This window comes from Salmo salar, chromosome 12 (genome assembly GCF_965601325.2).
Source record: "Salmo salar chromosome 12, fSalSal1, whole genome shotgun sequence".
NCBI lineage: Eukaryota > Metazoa > Chordata > Actinopteri > Salmoniformes > Salmonidae > Salmo > Salmo salar.
Window position 1 is genome coordinate 54,176,304 of NC_138302.1, and position 14,320 is coordinate 54,190,623.

Genomic DNA, 14,320 nt, shown 5'->3' on the forward strand with positions numbered 1-14,320 from the left:
TGTAACTTCCTACTCGGATGGTATTGCGCCGTCCCAACCTTCGCTCTCTCTCTCCCGCTACTCTCTCCTCTTCCATCCTATCATCTCTTCCCTCTGCTCAAACCTTCTCCAACCTATCTCCTGATTCTGCCTCCTCAACCCTCCTCTCCTCCCTTTCTGCATCCTTTGATATTCTCTGTCCCCAATCCTCCAGGCCGGCTCGGTCCTCCCCTCCTGCTCCGTGGCTTGACGACTCACTACGAGCTCACAGAACAGGGCTCCGGGCAGCCGAGCGGAAAAGGAGGAAAACTCGCCTCCCTGCGGACCTGGCATCCTTTCACTCCCTCCTCTCTACATTCTCCTCTTCTGTCTCTGCTGCTAAAGCCACTTTCTACCACTCTAAATTCCAAGCATTTGCCTCTAACCCTTGGAAGCTCTTTGCTACCTTCTCCTCCCTCCTGAATCCTCCTCCCCCTCCCCCCCTTCCTCCCTCTCTGCGGATGACTTCGTCAACCATTTTGAAAAGAAGGTTGACGATATCCGATCCTCGTTTGCTAAGTCAAACGACACCGATGGTCCTGCTCACACTGCCCTACCCTGTGCTTTGACCTCTTTCTCCCCTCTCTCTCCAGATGAAATCTCGCGTCTTGTGACGGCCGGCCGCCCAACAACCTGCCCACTTGACCCTATCCCCTCCTCTCTTCTCCAGACCATTTCCGGAGACCTTCTCCCCTACCTCACCTCGCTCATCAACTCATCCTTGACCGCTGGCTACGTCCCTTCCGTCTTCAAGACAGCGAGAGTTGCACCCCTTCTGAAAAAACCTACACTCGATCCCTCCGATGTCAACAACTACAGACCAGTATCCCTTCTTTCTTTTCTCTCCAAAACTCTTGAACGTGCCGCCCTTGGCCAGCTCTCCTGCTATCTCTCTCAGAATGACCTTCTTGATCCTAATCAGTCAGGTTTCAAGACTGGGCATTCAACTGAGACTGCTCTTCTCTGTATCACGGAGGCTCTCCGCACTGCTAATGCTAACTCTCTCTCCTCTGCTCTCATCCTTCTAGACCTATCTGCTGCCTTTGATACTGTGAACCATCAGATCCTCCTCTCCACCCTCTCCGAGTTGGGCATCTCCGGCGCGGCCCACGCTTGGATTGCGTCCTACCTGACAGGTCGCTCCTACCAGGTGGCGTGGCGAGAATCTGTCTCCGCACCATGTGCTCTCACCACTGGTGTCCCCCAGGGCTCTGTTCTAGGCCCTCTCCTATTCTCGCTATACACCAAGTCACTTGGCTCTGTCATATCCTCACATGGTCTCTCCTATCATTGCTATGCAGACGACACACAATTAATCTTCTCCTTTCCCCCTTCTGATAACCAGGCGGCGAATCGCATCTCTGCATGTCTGTCAGACATATCAGTGTGGATGACGGATCACCACCTCAAGCTGAACCTCGGCAAGACGGAGCTGCTCTTCCTCCCGGGGAAGGACTGCCCGTTCCATGATCTCGCCATCACGGTTGACAACTCCCTTGTGTCCTCCTCCCAGAGTGCTAAGAACCTTGGCGTGATCCTAGACAACACCCTGTCGTTCTCCACTAACATCAAGGCGGTGACCCGATCCTGTAGGTTCATGCTCTACAACATTCGCAGAGTACGACCCTGCCTCACACAGGAAGCGGCGCAGGTCCTAATCCAGGCACTTGTCATCTCCCGTCTGGATTACTGCAACTCGCTGTTGGCTGGGCTCCCTGCCTGTGCCATTAAACCCCTACAACTCATCCAGAACGCCGCAGCCCGTCTGGTGTTCAACCTTCCCAAGTTCTCTCACGTCACCCCGCTCCTCCGCTCTCTCCACTGGCTTCCAGTTGAAGCTCGCATCCGCTACAAGACCATGGTGATTGCCTACGGAGCTGTGAAGGGAACGGCACCTCCATACCTTCAGGCTCTGATCAGGCCCTACACCCAAACAAGGGCACTGCGTTCATCCACCTCTGGCCTGCTGGCCCCCCTACCTCTGAGGAAGCACAGTTCCCGCTCAGCCCTGTCAAAACTGTTCGCTGCTCTGGCACCCCAATGGTGGAACAAGCTCCCTCACGACGCCAGGACAGCGGAGTCAATCACCACCTTCCGGAGACACCTGAAACCCCACCTCTTTAAGGAATACCTAGGATAGGATAAAGTAATCCTTCTAATCTCCCCCCCCCCCCTTAAAAGATTTAGATGCACTATTGTAAAGTGGTTGTTCCACTGGATATCATAAGGTGAATGCACCAATTTGTAAGTCGCTCTGGATAAGAGCGTCTGCTAAATGACTTAAATGAAATGAAAAAAATGAAAAACTTGCAAAGCCAAAGGGTCGAGCTCCTCGTTCAGGTTCGGATGCTTGTTCTGTTTTCTTATCTAAACACATATGGACTCAGTACACAAATAAAGCATCTGACCAATTACACAAGACTTTAGTTCTGGGTTAACCGAGAATGTCTGAAATTACAAGGAGTGATTAATAAAACTCAAACTCAACCACAAATACTGTTGTCAAACACATGAAACCAATAAGTCAAATCTTTTACTCAGACAATTAGTTTGTAGGTTTTGAAAATGTAATTGAAGCCATCTAGTGATGCAAAACATCAGCTGTTAAAGACAAATAGCTACAGACAACAAAAATAGTGACTGATAAATTATTCTGAATGTTCCTCTGCAACATTAGCCACACTTTCCATATGAGACTGGTTTCTGCTATCTGTGGTTTTCCTGTGAACAAACTCCATGTCTACTTCTCTATTCAAACAATCCTCTCTGACACAGTCACCTTCTTCTGTGAAGTCAGACTAACAGTTTGTAGACGTCTGATAAATGGCATTGTTCATCCCTGATATGGCTGGTCATCTGTTTTTGGTCATCCTCCTTTTCGGTGAGTTATTCCTCCATTCCAAGTTCCATCATCTGTTAGTGCTACAGGATTCTCTCTCCTCTTTAATATTTTACTTCAGGAAGTCTTTATATATTTCTGAATCTCATGGCTGTAATAAGTGTCCTATTCCATTGATCATCTTATTGATGTATTTTTCTCTATCATTATATTTTGTTCAGATCAGAATGACTACTGCTTGATAACATGCCCATGGATCCATTGTTGTATATGATACTTTACCAACTTATGAAACTTTACCAACTTCTACAAAGTGTTCTTGTCTCTCGTGCTTTTTTTGAATGGCACATTTTCCTGATCAAGACCTATTGTGTTATTTCCAGTCACCTTCAAACACATCGAAGCCCAAGGTCATTGTGAGTGTTTTTTACTTTTACTAAATAATATTACATCAATCAATCAAATGTATCTTGTTAACCTAAACTACATAATTGTAGATGCATTGTTATCATCTAATAGACAACAGTGAATTAATTCTTTTTCTTTTTCAAACGTATATCAAGTGCTGCAATATCTATGAGTACTTAAACATTGAAAATGAATTTATAATTAAATGACAAGTGACACACTCCATCATCCCCCACACCATATAAGCAATTAAAATAGTCCATGGGATTCAATTTCATTTCACACGCGAGAATGTAAGGAATTAAGTGAAAGGAAATCATTGTAAACACAGCACACATGACTAAATGGCACTCATAAATAGACATGATATCAAATAAGACATGCTGTTAGTTAAAATAAAGAGAATGGCAGGATTTAGTTTAGTAGTGTTAATTGTGACATATACATTACATTCAAATAGAGTGATGCAAAAAGGAGTCTCTGTTCTTTCCTAACAGATCCAAAACCAGATATTACAGTCATTTCTGATGGGTACTTCAGCGTCTTGTGTTTGATTCCTGGATCCGTCAGTCCTGACAGCACCTGTAACCTGTATGTTGGAGAGGAGAGTCAGCCATCCTTCACAGCAAAGATCAAGAAGAGACAATCCACCTCAGCACCCAGACAGGAGTTCTGTCAATTCACTCCAAAACATAGTGATCTGATCAGTCGTCTTCAGTCAGTGAGGAGTAAGGAGGTGAGCTGTGACTACAGAGTGAGCTCAGGACCAAACTCTCTCTCTCCACACAGTGATGGGTACAGCTTTACAGGTGAGTCATTATCTAAACAAATCTATCAGGGCTGCAGGTCTTCATGATCTAAATCACTTTAGCACATTCTTAGTATTAATATATTCATTCTGACCCACAAACTAAATACCACATTTCAATCCCCAAAATGTTTTTAGATCTGGTGGGAGTTTACATTAGTTATCCAACAACTAAACCCCTTCCAACAGGTAGGCTACACATTAGTTTTGTTTCTTCTTTTAAATGTACTTTGTGGTGCTTCTTAGGGCTGTGGAGGTCTCAACATTTCGTCAGCCGGTGATTGTCAATTAAATAACTGTCGGTATCACAGTAATTGACCGTTAATTAACATAAACACATTTAGCATCTCCTGTCTTCCACACATAGCCGACAAGCCATTTTAAAAAGTCTAATAAATCCATGTAATATAGCCCACACCTTCACAATAAATCCATTATTTATTTTAGACAGGTTATCTTAGGCATTATATGAAGAAAATGTAGTCTATTTCAGAAGAAAAGAATAGCATACTCTGAGTTTTTCGTCTGTTAGGTCCTGATGTGGCTATGCCGAATGGCTGTGGGCGACACTAGTTAATGTAGCAGACAAGAGTTACTTATAATTCGGTGGTATTATTTTATATTATTCTATAGTATGAAGAATACAATTGAACAAATTATAAATTTTTTAGATATTAACGTAACTTCAGTTGTTCTACAAACGATGGGCTACATGTTTAGATTTTTAATACACAGTAAGGCTGAATGATGAGACTCTAATGATGATTTTAAAAAAGGTTGCTTGAAAGGCATGATCTCTGCTCTGTTTTTGCACAGGCTGTACACACTCCAAAAGTCTCTTATTCACAATTTGACAAGCACTTGATAATGCCTCGAATTCCACGGTGGCATCCCCTATGTGGCTGTAATGCACCCTAAAAAAATCTGTGCCTTTTGCGGCCCGGAGTGCTGTGTTGTGCCCTTCTCCCTGAGTGTGCTGCCAATCCGAAGCTCTCTCACTCATACGGCTCTCTGTCACATGATAGGGTCTTTCTCACAGGCTACAAGTTAAGACAGACACATCGGGGACGCAACTGTGCGAGTCCTTATCCAATTCTGAGGTGCCTATAGAAGATATTGGAAGAACAGTCCACATTTACTTTTCGTCAGCCAACAAGATAGGTTGGCCTAACGAACAGCAAAAGCACTAGCCTATGTCAATCTACTATCCCCCATAGTACAAAAATGTACCTATTCTATTCTGTGCAAGAAATAGATATACCAAACATAGTCTGGGACAGTTGTGGGATGCGATAGATCCCAAATTAATACAACCACTAGCATCCCCCCCCCAAAGTATTATGCAATGTGGCTGACACAGCAGATCAGAACGTTTAGCTTAAAATATTGATAAACTATTTGGCTATTTCTTCACATTATAAGAGCGGCAATGCGCACATGGTAGTAGGCTATTAAGCGCGAATGTTCCATTAGCGGAAAACACCATTAACAAAAATGACCGCTTGTAAAAAAAAAAAACACCTCTTTTAAGTAAGCATTGTGACAAATAAAGCCAGGGTAGCTTTAATACGGTCACCGCAACAGCCCTAGTGCTGCTGTTATTTTATAGCAGAGCTCGTTACAGCGGTAAGAAAAGCCTGTTTCTACTTTGCCCCTCATCATCACAGTGAGTCCTACAACAGGTGTATTGGTCCTCTAAGGGACCGTCTTTGCAAATACTGTTTCCAATTGTACATTCAGTCAAAGGTCTGGGTTTTAACAATAATGTGCCACATTATGCTATTGTGAACATGTCATCTTTCTGTTGACTGAGTTGTGTTGTTTTCTAACTAAGTGATGAATACCTTACTTCTTGTGTAAATAGATACACAATTAACTTGTCTTGTGATGCTTCCCAGCAGGTTCGACTGTTAGTTCAACTTTGACCCCAGTGAGACCAACTACCAATAGGACCACTAAATGTAACTTAGTTTACAGTTAAACATTTTCTGTTCTCATTAATTCACTAAAATCTCAGACCGGTTTACTAAAATACCTATTCATAGCTGCTTGTAATTTCAGTCCAGATTTGTGTTCTTTTAGTCCATCTGATTTGTAGGTCATGTGTAATATACTTCTCTTTTTCTGCTTAATTAATGACTTTCTTGTGTAATATGAGTTCTCTTCTCACCAGGCTTGACCTTTCCTTTGACCCCCAGTACAGCATTGAATCCTACATCAGGTGTGTTAGTCATCTTCACCTAGTTACAGTAGCAGTTACAGTAGCAGAACAAAACAAATAGAATTGCTTTATGTTCCTCAGGTTGTTGTACATTTTTTTTCTTTGTGGAGAAGAAGGACAAAACCCTGGGCCCATGCATCGACTACAGGGGTCTCAACGACATCACAGTGAAGGACCGCTACCCACTACCACTCATCTCCTAGGCCTTCGAGCCGCTTCAGGGGGCCACTGTGTTCTCCAAGCTGGACCTATGGAATGACTACCACCTGGTGCGGATACGGGAAGGGGACAAGTGGAAGACTGCCTTCAACATAGCCAGAGGTCACTACGAGTATCTGGTCATGCTCTATGGACTTACCAACGCCCCTGCTGTGTTCCAGGCTCTTGTCAATGATGTCCTCCGCAACATATTGACCCGGTTCTGCTTCGTCTACCTCGACAACATCCTCGTCTCCTCCCGCTCCGCCCAAGAACATGTGCTCCACGTCCGATAGGTTCTCCAACAACTCCTGGAGAACCAGCTTTTTGTGAAAGTGGAGAAGTGCAAATTCCATCGCTCCACCGTCCCCTTCCTGGGTTACATCATCACTGCAGGGAGTGTCCAGATGGAACCTGGGAAGGTGAGAGCGGTGGTGGATTGGCCCCAGCCTATGTCCAGGGTGCAGCTGCAATGTTTCCTGGGATTCGGCAACTTTTATTGCCGCTTTATCCGGGGTTACAGCACCCTGGTTTCCCCCCTGTCTGCACTCACCTCTCCTAAGGTTCCATTCACATGGTCCCCAGCTGCTTACTGGACATTCCGGGATCTCAAACAGTTTCACCACAGCTCCCATCTTGGTTCATCCTGACCTGTCCCGCCAGTTCGTGGTGGAGGCCGATGCTTCGGATGTCGGAGTGGGGCAGTGCTGTCCCAGGAGCTCAAGTGACATCCCTGCGCCACCTTCTCCCATTGCCTCAACGCCAGGGAGAGGAACTACGATGTGGGGAATCGTGAGCTTCTCGAAGAGAAAATGGTGTTGGAGGCGTGGAGGGACTGGCTGGAGGGGACGGAACATCCGTTCAATGAGTGGACCGTCCACAAAAACCTAGAATATCTCCGCACCGCCAATTGTCTCAATTCCAGGCAAGCTAGATGGGCTCTGCTTTTCACCAGGTTCAACTTCTCCCTCTCATACCGACCGGGATCCAAGAATGTCAAGCTGGATGAGCTGTTGCGCCGCTAAAGCCCCATGTCTACAACACTGGAATCCGAGACCATCTTTCCCACCTCGTGCCTGGCGACGGCACTAAGCTGGGGGATACATTGGCGCAGCGTTTCCAGCCTAACCCCGGGGGGGCCCAGATAACCGGATGTTTGTTCCTGAAGCGGTCCGCTCCTCGGTCCTGGCGTGGGCCCACTCCACTAGGCTTGCCTGCCACCCGGGCTCCTGTCGGACACTGGCCTTTGAAGCGACAATGCTTTTGGTAGCATATCATGATTCCCGATGTCTCCGCATTCATCACCACATATACGGTCTGCATGCCGAACAAGATTCCTCGGCAAGCTCCTGCTGGTCTCCTGCAACCTCAGCCAAAGAGCGGCCCACCTTATGGTGCAGCACGTGGTGCAGCACGTCTTCCGGATCCATGGACTCCCAGTAAACATGGTCTCCGACCGGGGTCCTCAGTTCTCATCCAGGTTCTGGAAGGCGTTCTGCATATTCATTGGGCCGTCCGCCAGACTGTCCTCTGGGTTCCCACATCGAACGGCCAGTCGGAGCGAGCCAACCAAGACTTGGAAACTAATCTTTGCTGCCTGGTCTCTGCCAACTCCACCACCTGGAGCCAGCAACTAGTGTCGGTCGAATACACACACACACAACACCCTTCCTTGCCCTTTGAGTGTTCCCTGGACTACCGCCGCTGTCGTCGTACCTAGAAGAAAGCCCAGTCGGCCCTTCTCAAGACCACCTCCATGTATCAACGTCAAGCGGACTACCACCGGACCACGGCTCCCCGGTATCGTCTCGGGCAGAAGTTATGGCTGTTCACCCAGGATCTGCCCTTCCCGCAAACTTTCCCCCCCGGTTTATCGGCCCTTTCCTCATCTCCAAGGTCATTAGCCCCTCTGCTGTTCATCTTGTTTTGCCCCATACCCTCCGTATACAGTACATCCCACTTTTCATGTGTCTAAAATCAAATCCATGTTTCACAGCCCTTTGTCTCCCTTTGTCTCCTTCTGTTCTGTACCTTTTGACTCTGATCTGGATTGTGATATCTTGCCTCGCAACTAGCTATGCCCCAGGGAACCCAGAGAGCATGCCAGCAAGATGGAAATGCCCCTTTCTACCCGATGGTATAAAGAATTTGAGTTAAGGATTAACATACCAGACTAGGATGAACACACGCTGCAGCCGAGGTCTACGATTAGTCACGACCCCAAAACGCAACATGAGGTTGAAGAAGACAAAGGACCTCTTAACAATCAATGCTACGGTTGACTGGCTGTTCTAAGTATTGTATCTAAGAAGGTGTATTTAAGCAGAACCATCCGGTTATTCTTTTCAAGTTATCGTTCGTCTACACTGCTTTCATCCCCACACTGGGATCATCTACATGGGTGATTAGCCATCCTCAGAAGACCACTCTTCCAGAATGATTACAAGGAAACAGACAACAAAGAGAAAGAACATTGTGACATTTTGTGGACAATCAGAGACTTACACCTGAGAACGATGGAGAAGGCCACCCAAAGAACAAGGTCTACGTCGAATCTTTCTCACTAGGAAGACTCGGCCCACGAAGGCCTGGGCCCAACAGAGATACCCAACGAAGACCTTCAACACATAAATACATGCATTACACTTTTTACCCATAAGAGCGGCAGTTCGGGGCAAGGTATTACGGCTAAACTAAGTATAGTTTACAAATGTATCCATGGGTTGTTTCTCTTTCGCTCTCTTTCTCTCCCGCTCCCTCTTTAAATCTCCATCTTGTGTAACACGTGTCATATTGTGTTGGTCTGCTAAGGACCTCTTGTCATCGTATCAAGTTTCTAATCAATAACCTATACCGTGTGTGTATGTGTATCTTATGTTATCATGTAGCCTTTTAGTAAATATGGAACGGAGATCGGGCTGCCTTCTGAAAATTAGTTGGCGAGGGAGTAAATCTCTACTACCATCTGTTCTATTGACCAATGTGCAATCATTGGAAAATAAAATGGATGATCTGCGATCAAGACTGTTCGACCAACTGGAGATTAAAAACTGTAATATATTATCTTTTACTGAGTTGTGGCTGAATGACGACACGGATAATATAGAGCTGGCTGGGTTCTGTGCATCGGCAGGACAGAGAAGCTACGTCTGGTAAGACGAGGGGCGGGGGTTTGTATCTATTTGTCAATAACAGCTGGTGACCGATGTCTAATATTAAAGAGGTCTCCAGGTATTGCTCGCCTGAGATAGAGGACCTTGTTATAAGCTGTAGACCACACTATCTACCAAGAGAGTTCTCATTTAAATTATTCGTAGCCGTCTATTTACTACCACAAACCGATGCTGGCAGTAAGACCAGCATGTCACGTGCAACCAGAGGAAAGAAACTCTAAACCACTTTTACTCCACACACAGAGACGCATACAAAGCTCTCCTTCGCCCTCCATTTGGTAAATCTGACAATAATTCTATCCTCCTGATTCCTGCTTACAAGCAAAAACTAAAGCAGGAAGCACCATTTTACTGCATTCTACAATACGTATATTATAAAGATATCCCTCTCTGGATCTCACTCCTCTCTCTCCATCAGAGCCACTTAATTTCCTGTGGCGTCACATCCTAATAATTCTAACCCCCATGATTCCTGCTTACAAGCAAAAACTACGGTGACTCAGATAATACGGAAATGGTCAGATGACGTGGATGCTACGCTACAGGTCTGTTTTGCTAGCACAGACTATGTTCTGGGATTCATCCAATGGCATTGAGGAGTTTACCACCTCAGTCAACGACTTCTTCAATAAGTGCATCAACGACTTCACCCCCAAAGTGACCGTACGTTGATATCCCAACCAGAAGCCATGGAATTACAGGTAACATCCGCATCGAGCTAAAGGCTATAGCTGCCACTTTCAAGGAGCGGGACACTAATCCAGACGCTTACAAGAAATACCGCATCGCCCTCAGACAAACCATCAAACAGTCAAAGCGTCAATACATAATTAAGATTGAATCCTACTACACCGGCTCTGACGCTAGTCGGATGTGGCAGGGCTTGAAAACTATTACATTTTACATTTACATTTTAGTCATTTAGCAGACGCTCTTATCCAGAGCGACTTACAGTAGTGAATGCATACATTTCATTAAAAAAAATGTTTTCTTCCGTACTGGTCCCCCGTGGGAATCGAACCGACAACCCTGGCGTTGCAAACACCATGCTCTACCGACTAAGCTACACGGGACTGGGACTACGAAGGGAAATCCAGCCGTGAGCTGCCCAGTGACGAGGGCCTACCAGACGAGCTACATGCCTTTTATGCTCGCTTCGAGGCAAGCACTTGTTAAATCTACCTCAAAAGGCTAAAGATGGATTTTCCACACTCTACAGTTTCCCATGTGTATCAAGCACAGGAGGTTGGTGGCACCTTAATTGGGGATGACGGGCTTGTGGTAATGGCTTCTGTGGAATGAGTGGAATAGTATCAGGTATTCCATTTGTACCATTTTAGCCATTATAATGAGCTGTCCTCCCCTCAGCAGCCTTCACTGGTATCAAGAATTGTCCACCACCGAAAGGACATCCAGCCAACTTGAAACGACTGTGGAAATTGAAGTCAACATGGGCCAACATCCCTGTGGAATGCTTTCGACACCTTGTAAAGTCTATGCCTCGACGAATTGAGGCTGTTCCGAAAGGCAAAATGGGGTGGGGGAGGTGCAACTAAATATTTAAGGAAGCTGTTCCTAATGTTTGGTTTACTCAGTGTGTAGCCCTAAATCAATGAAGTAGCATTTTACTGCATTCTACAGTACGTATATTATAAAGATATCCCTCTCTGGATCTCTCTCCTCTCTTTCCATCAGAGCCACTTGATTTCCTGTGGCGTCACATCCTCACTGTGTTTGTCCTACTGGCTACCTGTGGACTAATTATACACTATGTCATCTCCCATCAATGCCCTAAAGGTCAGTTTACCTGTCAATCACTTCCTATAAGCCAGTAGGAAATAGTAATGTGTAAATTGTAATGTATGATGATTTGGGCTGTAGCAAGGCTAAGTAAAATAGTAAATCAATGTGATTTGTGTACATGTCGTTTAAGCTAAAGGTGTATGTGAATATGACATGTACACAGTACATCTGTCTTTTCAGCTGTTCCAAAGAGAAGCAGGAGGGTGGACCAGAGCAATGAAGACTTTTCGTTGACAGTGTGCTAAATCACTGTGCTAAATCACTGTGCATACCTACAAACATACACGCACGCACACAAACACACAAACTTATTTTTACATTTAAAAATATATATATTTGACGTTTTATGCATCTTTGAGATTTCTGTGATTTTTCTTTTCAAATTGAGTGTATGATAGTGTTGCTTGGCAAGTTGAAAACTTAATGTACAAAGTGTACATACATACATTGACTGTACAAAACATTAAGAACACCCTCCCCCCAGTTTGAAGTAAGTTACTAACTGGCGTTAGGGGCATGGACTCTACAAGGTGTTGAAAGCGTTCCACAGGGATGCTGACTCCAAGGCTTCCCACAGTTGTGTCAAGTTGGATGGCTGTCCTTTGGGTGGTGGACCATTCTTGATACACACGTGAAACTGTTGAGTGTGAAAAACCCACCAGCGTTGCAGTTCTTGACACAAACCGGCCTGGCACCTACTACCATACCCCGCTCAAAAGGCACGTAAATATTTTGTTTTTCCCAATCGATGTCTCAATTGTCTCAAGGCTTAAAAATCCTTCTTTAATCTGTCTCCTCCCCTTCATCCACAATGCTTGAAGTGGATTTAACAAGTGACATAAATAAGGGATCATAACTTTCACCTGAATTCACCTGGTCAGTCTTTGTCATGGAAAGAGCAGGTGTTCATAATGTTTTGTTTTGTACACTCTGTGTATATACATACACACAAACATACATACATTTGCACACATACATTTTTTTATGATTTAAAAAAAAAATTATTTCACCTTTATTTAACCAGGTAGGCAAGTTGAGAACAAGTTCTCATTTACAATTGCGGCCTGGCCAAGATAAAGCAAAGCAGTTCGAACAACATACAAAAACACAGAGTTACACATGGAGTAAAACAACATACAATCAATGATACAGTAGAAAAATAAGACTATATACAATGTGAGCAAATGATGTGAGATAAGGGAGGTAAAGGCAAAAAAAGGCCATGGTGGCAGAGTAAATACAGTGTAGCAAGTAAAACACTGGAATGGTAGATTTGTTATTTGAAGAAAGTTCAAAGTTAAAATATAAATAATATGGTGCAAAGGAGAAAAATAAATAAAATAAATAAATACAGTAGGGGAAGAGGTAGTAGTTTGGGCTAAATTATAGATGGGCTATGTACAGGTGCAGTGATCTGTGAGCTGCTCTGACAGCTGGTGCTTAAAGCTAGTGAGGGAGATAAGTGTTTTTAACACCGTTTTATGCAATCAAGTGTCCTTTCTATAATCTTTGTTGAAATTGACTGCATGATAGTGTTGAAGGCAAGGTGCACAGAGCAATGTTTATTATTAAAACTTTTCAAATAACAGTTTGTCTCAGGGATCTTTATTTACAAATAATATGTAATAGTCTGTTTAGCCTGGGTGCCAGTCTGTTTCTACTCTCTTGCCAACTCCTTATGTAATTGCCATGTTTACAACATTTCATAAGGAGTTGGCAAGAGAGCATAAACAGACTGGCACCCAGGCTAGTGTCTGATTGGTGTTAATGTCAATTATACATTTATTATATACATATACCCACTAACAGGGTATGGTAATAAGTTATTGATAGCAGTGTAGTTCTAGCGTCCCTTCAGAAAGCTGTCCAGTATGCGGTCTCCCCTGTCTGAGAGTCAGTATCCAGCCATGGCCGCCACTCCAACCATTATCTATTTCACTTGCTATGGTAATGTTAACATATGTTTCTCATGCCAATAAAGCCCTTCAATTGAATTGAATTATGATAGAGAGAGAGAGAGAGGAGAGAGAGAGAGAGAGAGAGAAATTAATTTACCAAAATACAAAAAAACAGACAAGATCCTTTAACGACGGAGATATTAATACTTTTTTATTAATGGAAAAATTACGCTGATGAACTTATATCCTATTTTACTTGCTTACTTACTTATGGAGTTGCCTTCTCCAGAATATTTAGTTTTCAAATCATATGAGCAAAACATATTTCGCTTTATCTTGAAGGCTAAGCCAGACAAGATTAAACATGCCTATTTATATAATGAATATCAGTTTGTGGGGCTGAAATGATTAAATATTAAAGCACTAAAACATCTCACTTGTCACGGCTGTTTAAATGATCAGACCAAAATGCAGAGTCTGTTTCGTTCCACATATTTATTAGATTGTGAAACTTAATGCAATACCAAAATAAACTGAAAGACAAAACCACAAACCGTGACGCAGGAGGAACAAACACACTCACAAAATATAATCACCCACAAAACACAAGTGGGACAAACATCAACTTAAATATGACCTCCAATTAGAGACAACGACAACCGGCTGCCTCTAATTGGAGGTCATGCCAAACAAAAACCAACCTAGAAATATAAAACTAGAAACTAAACATAGAAATACAAAAACGGACAAACACCCCCTGTCATGCCCTGACCTACTCTACCATAGAAAATATCAACTTACTATGGTCAGGATGTGACATCACTTAAAACCTTACTCATAAAAAAGCTTAACTTAAACCCGATCTTGTTCTCCAGTAATAAGAAAGGCTCATCCCTTGTTCAAAAATGTCCTATTTGCTTTTATACAGATTGCTACTTCTCATTTTCGGTTAAT

The 14,320-nt window shown here is 44.0% G+C and overlaps 1 protein-coding gene across 3 annotated transcripts; it reads left to right on the forward strand.

Moving 5' to 3' along the window:
- The first annotated feature begins 2,782 nt into the window (after positions 1 to 2,782).
- LOC145859513 (uncharacterized) lies at positions 2,783 to 13,056 on the forward strand. Of its 3 annotated transcripts, none has more exons than XM_082959074.1 (8): positions 2,783 to 2,899; positions 3,241 to 3,273; positions 3,763 to 4,074; positions 4,212 to 4,262; positions 5,972 to 6,034; positions 6,247 to 6,294; positions 11,361 to 11,462; positions 11,649 to 13,056. In XM_082959074.1, the coding sequence occupies exons 1-8, from the start codon at positions 2,842 to 2,844 to the stop codon at positions 11,711 to 11,713; spliced, it is 732 nt and encodes a 243-aa protein (XP_082815200.1). In that variant the 5' UTR covers positions 2,783 to 2,841; the 3' UTR covers positions 11,714 to 13,056. The 3 variants fall into 3 exon arrangements, with proteins under 3 accessions (XP_082815200.1, XP_082815201.1, XP_082815203.1); XM_082959075.1 differs by having other exon boundaries at positions 5,975 to 6,034; XM_082959077.1 differs by lacking the exons at positions 5,972 to 6,034; positions 6,247 to 6,294.
- Positions 13,057 to 14,320: the final 1,264 nt, after the last annotated feature.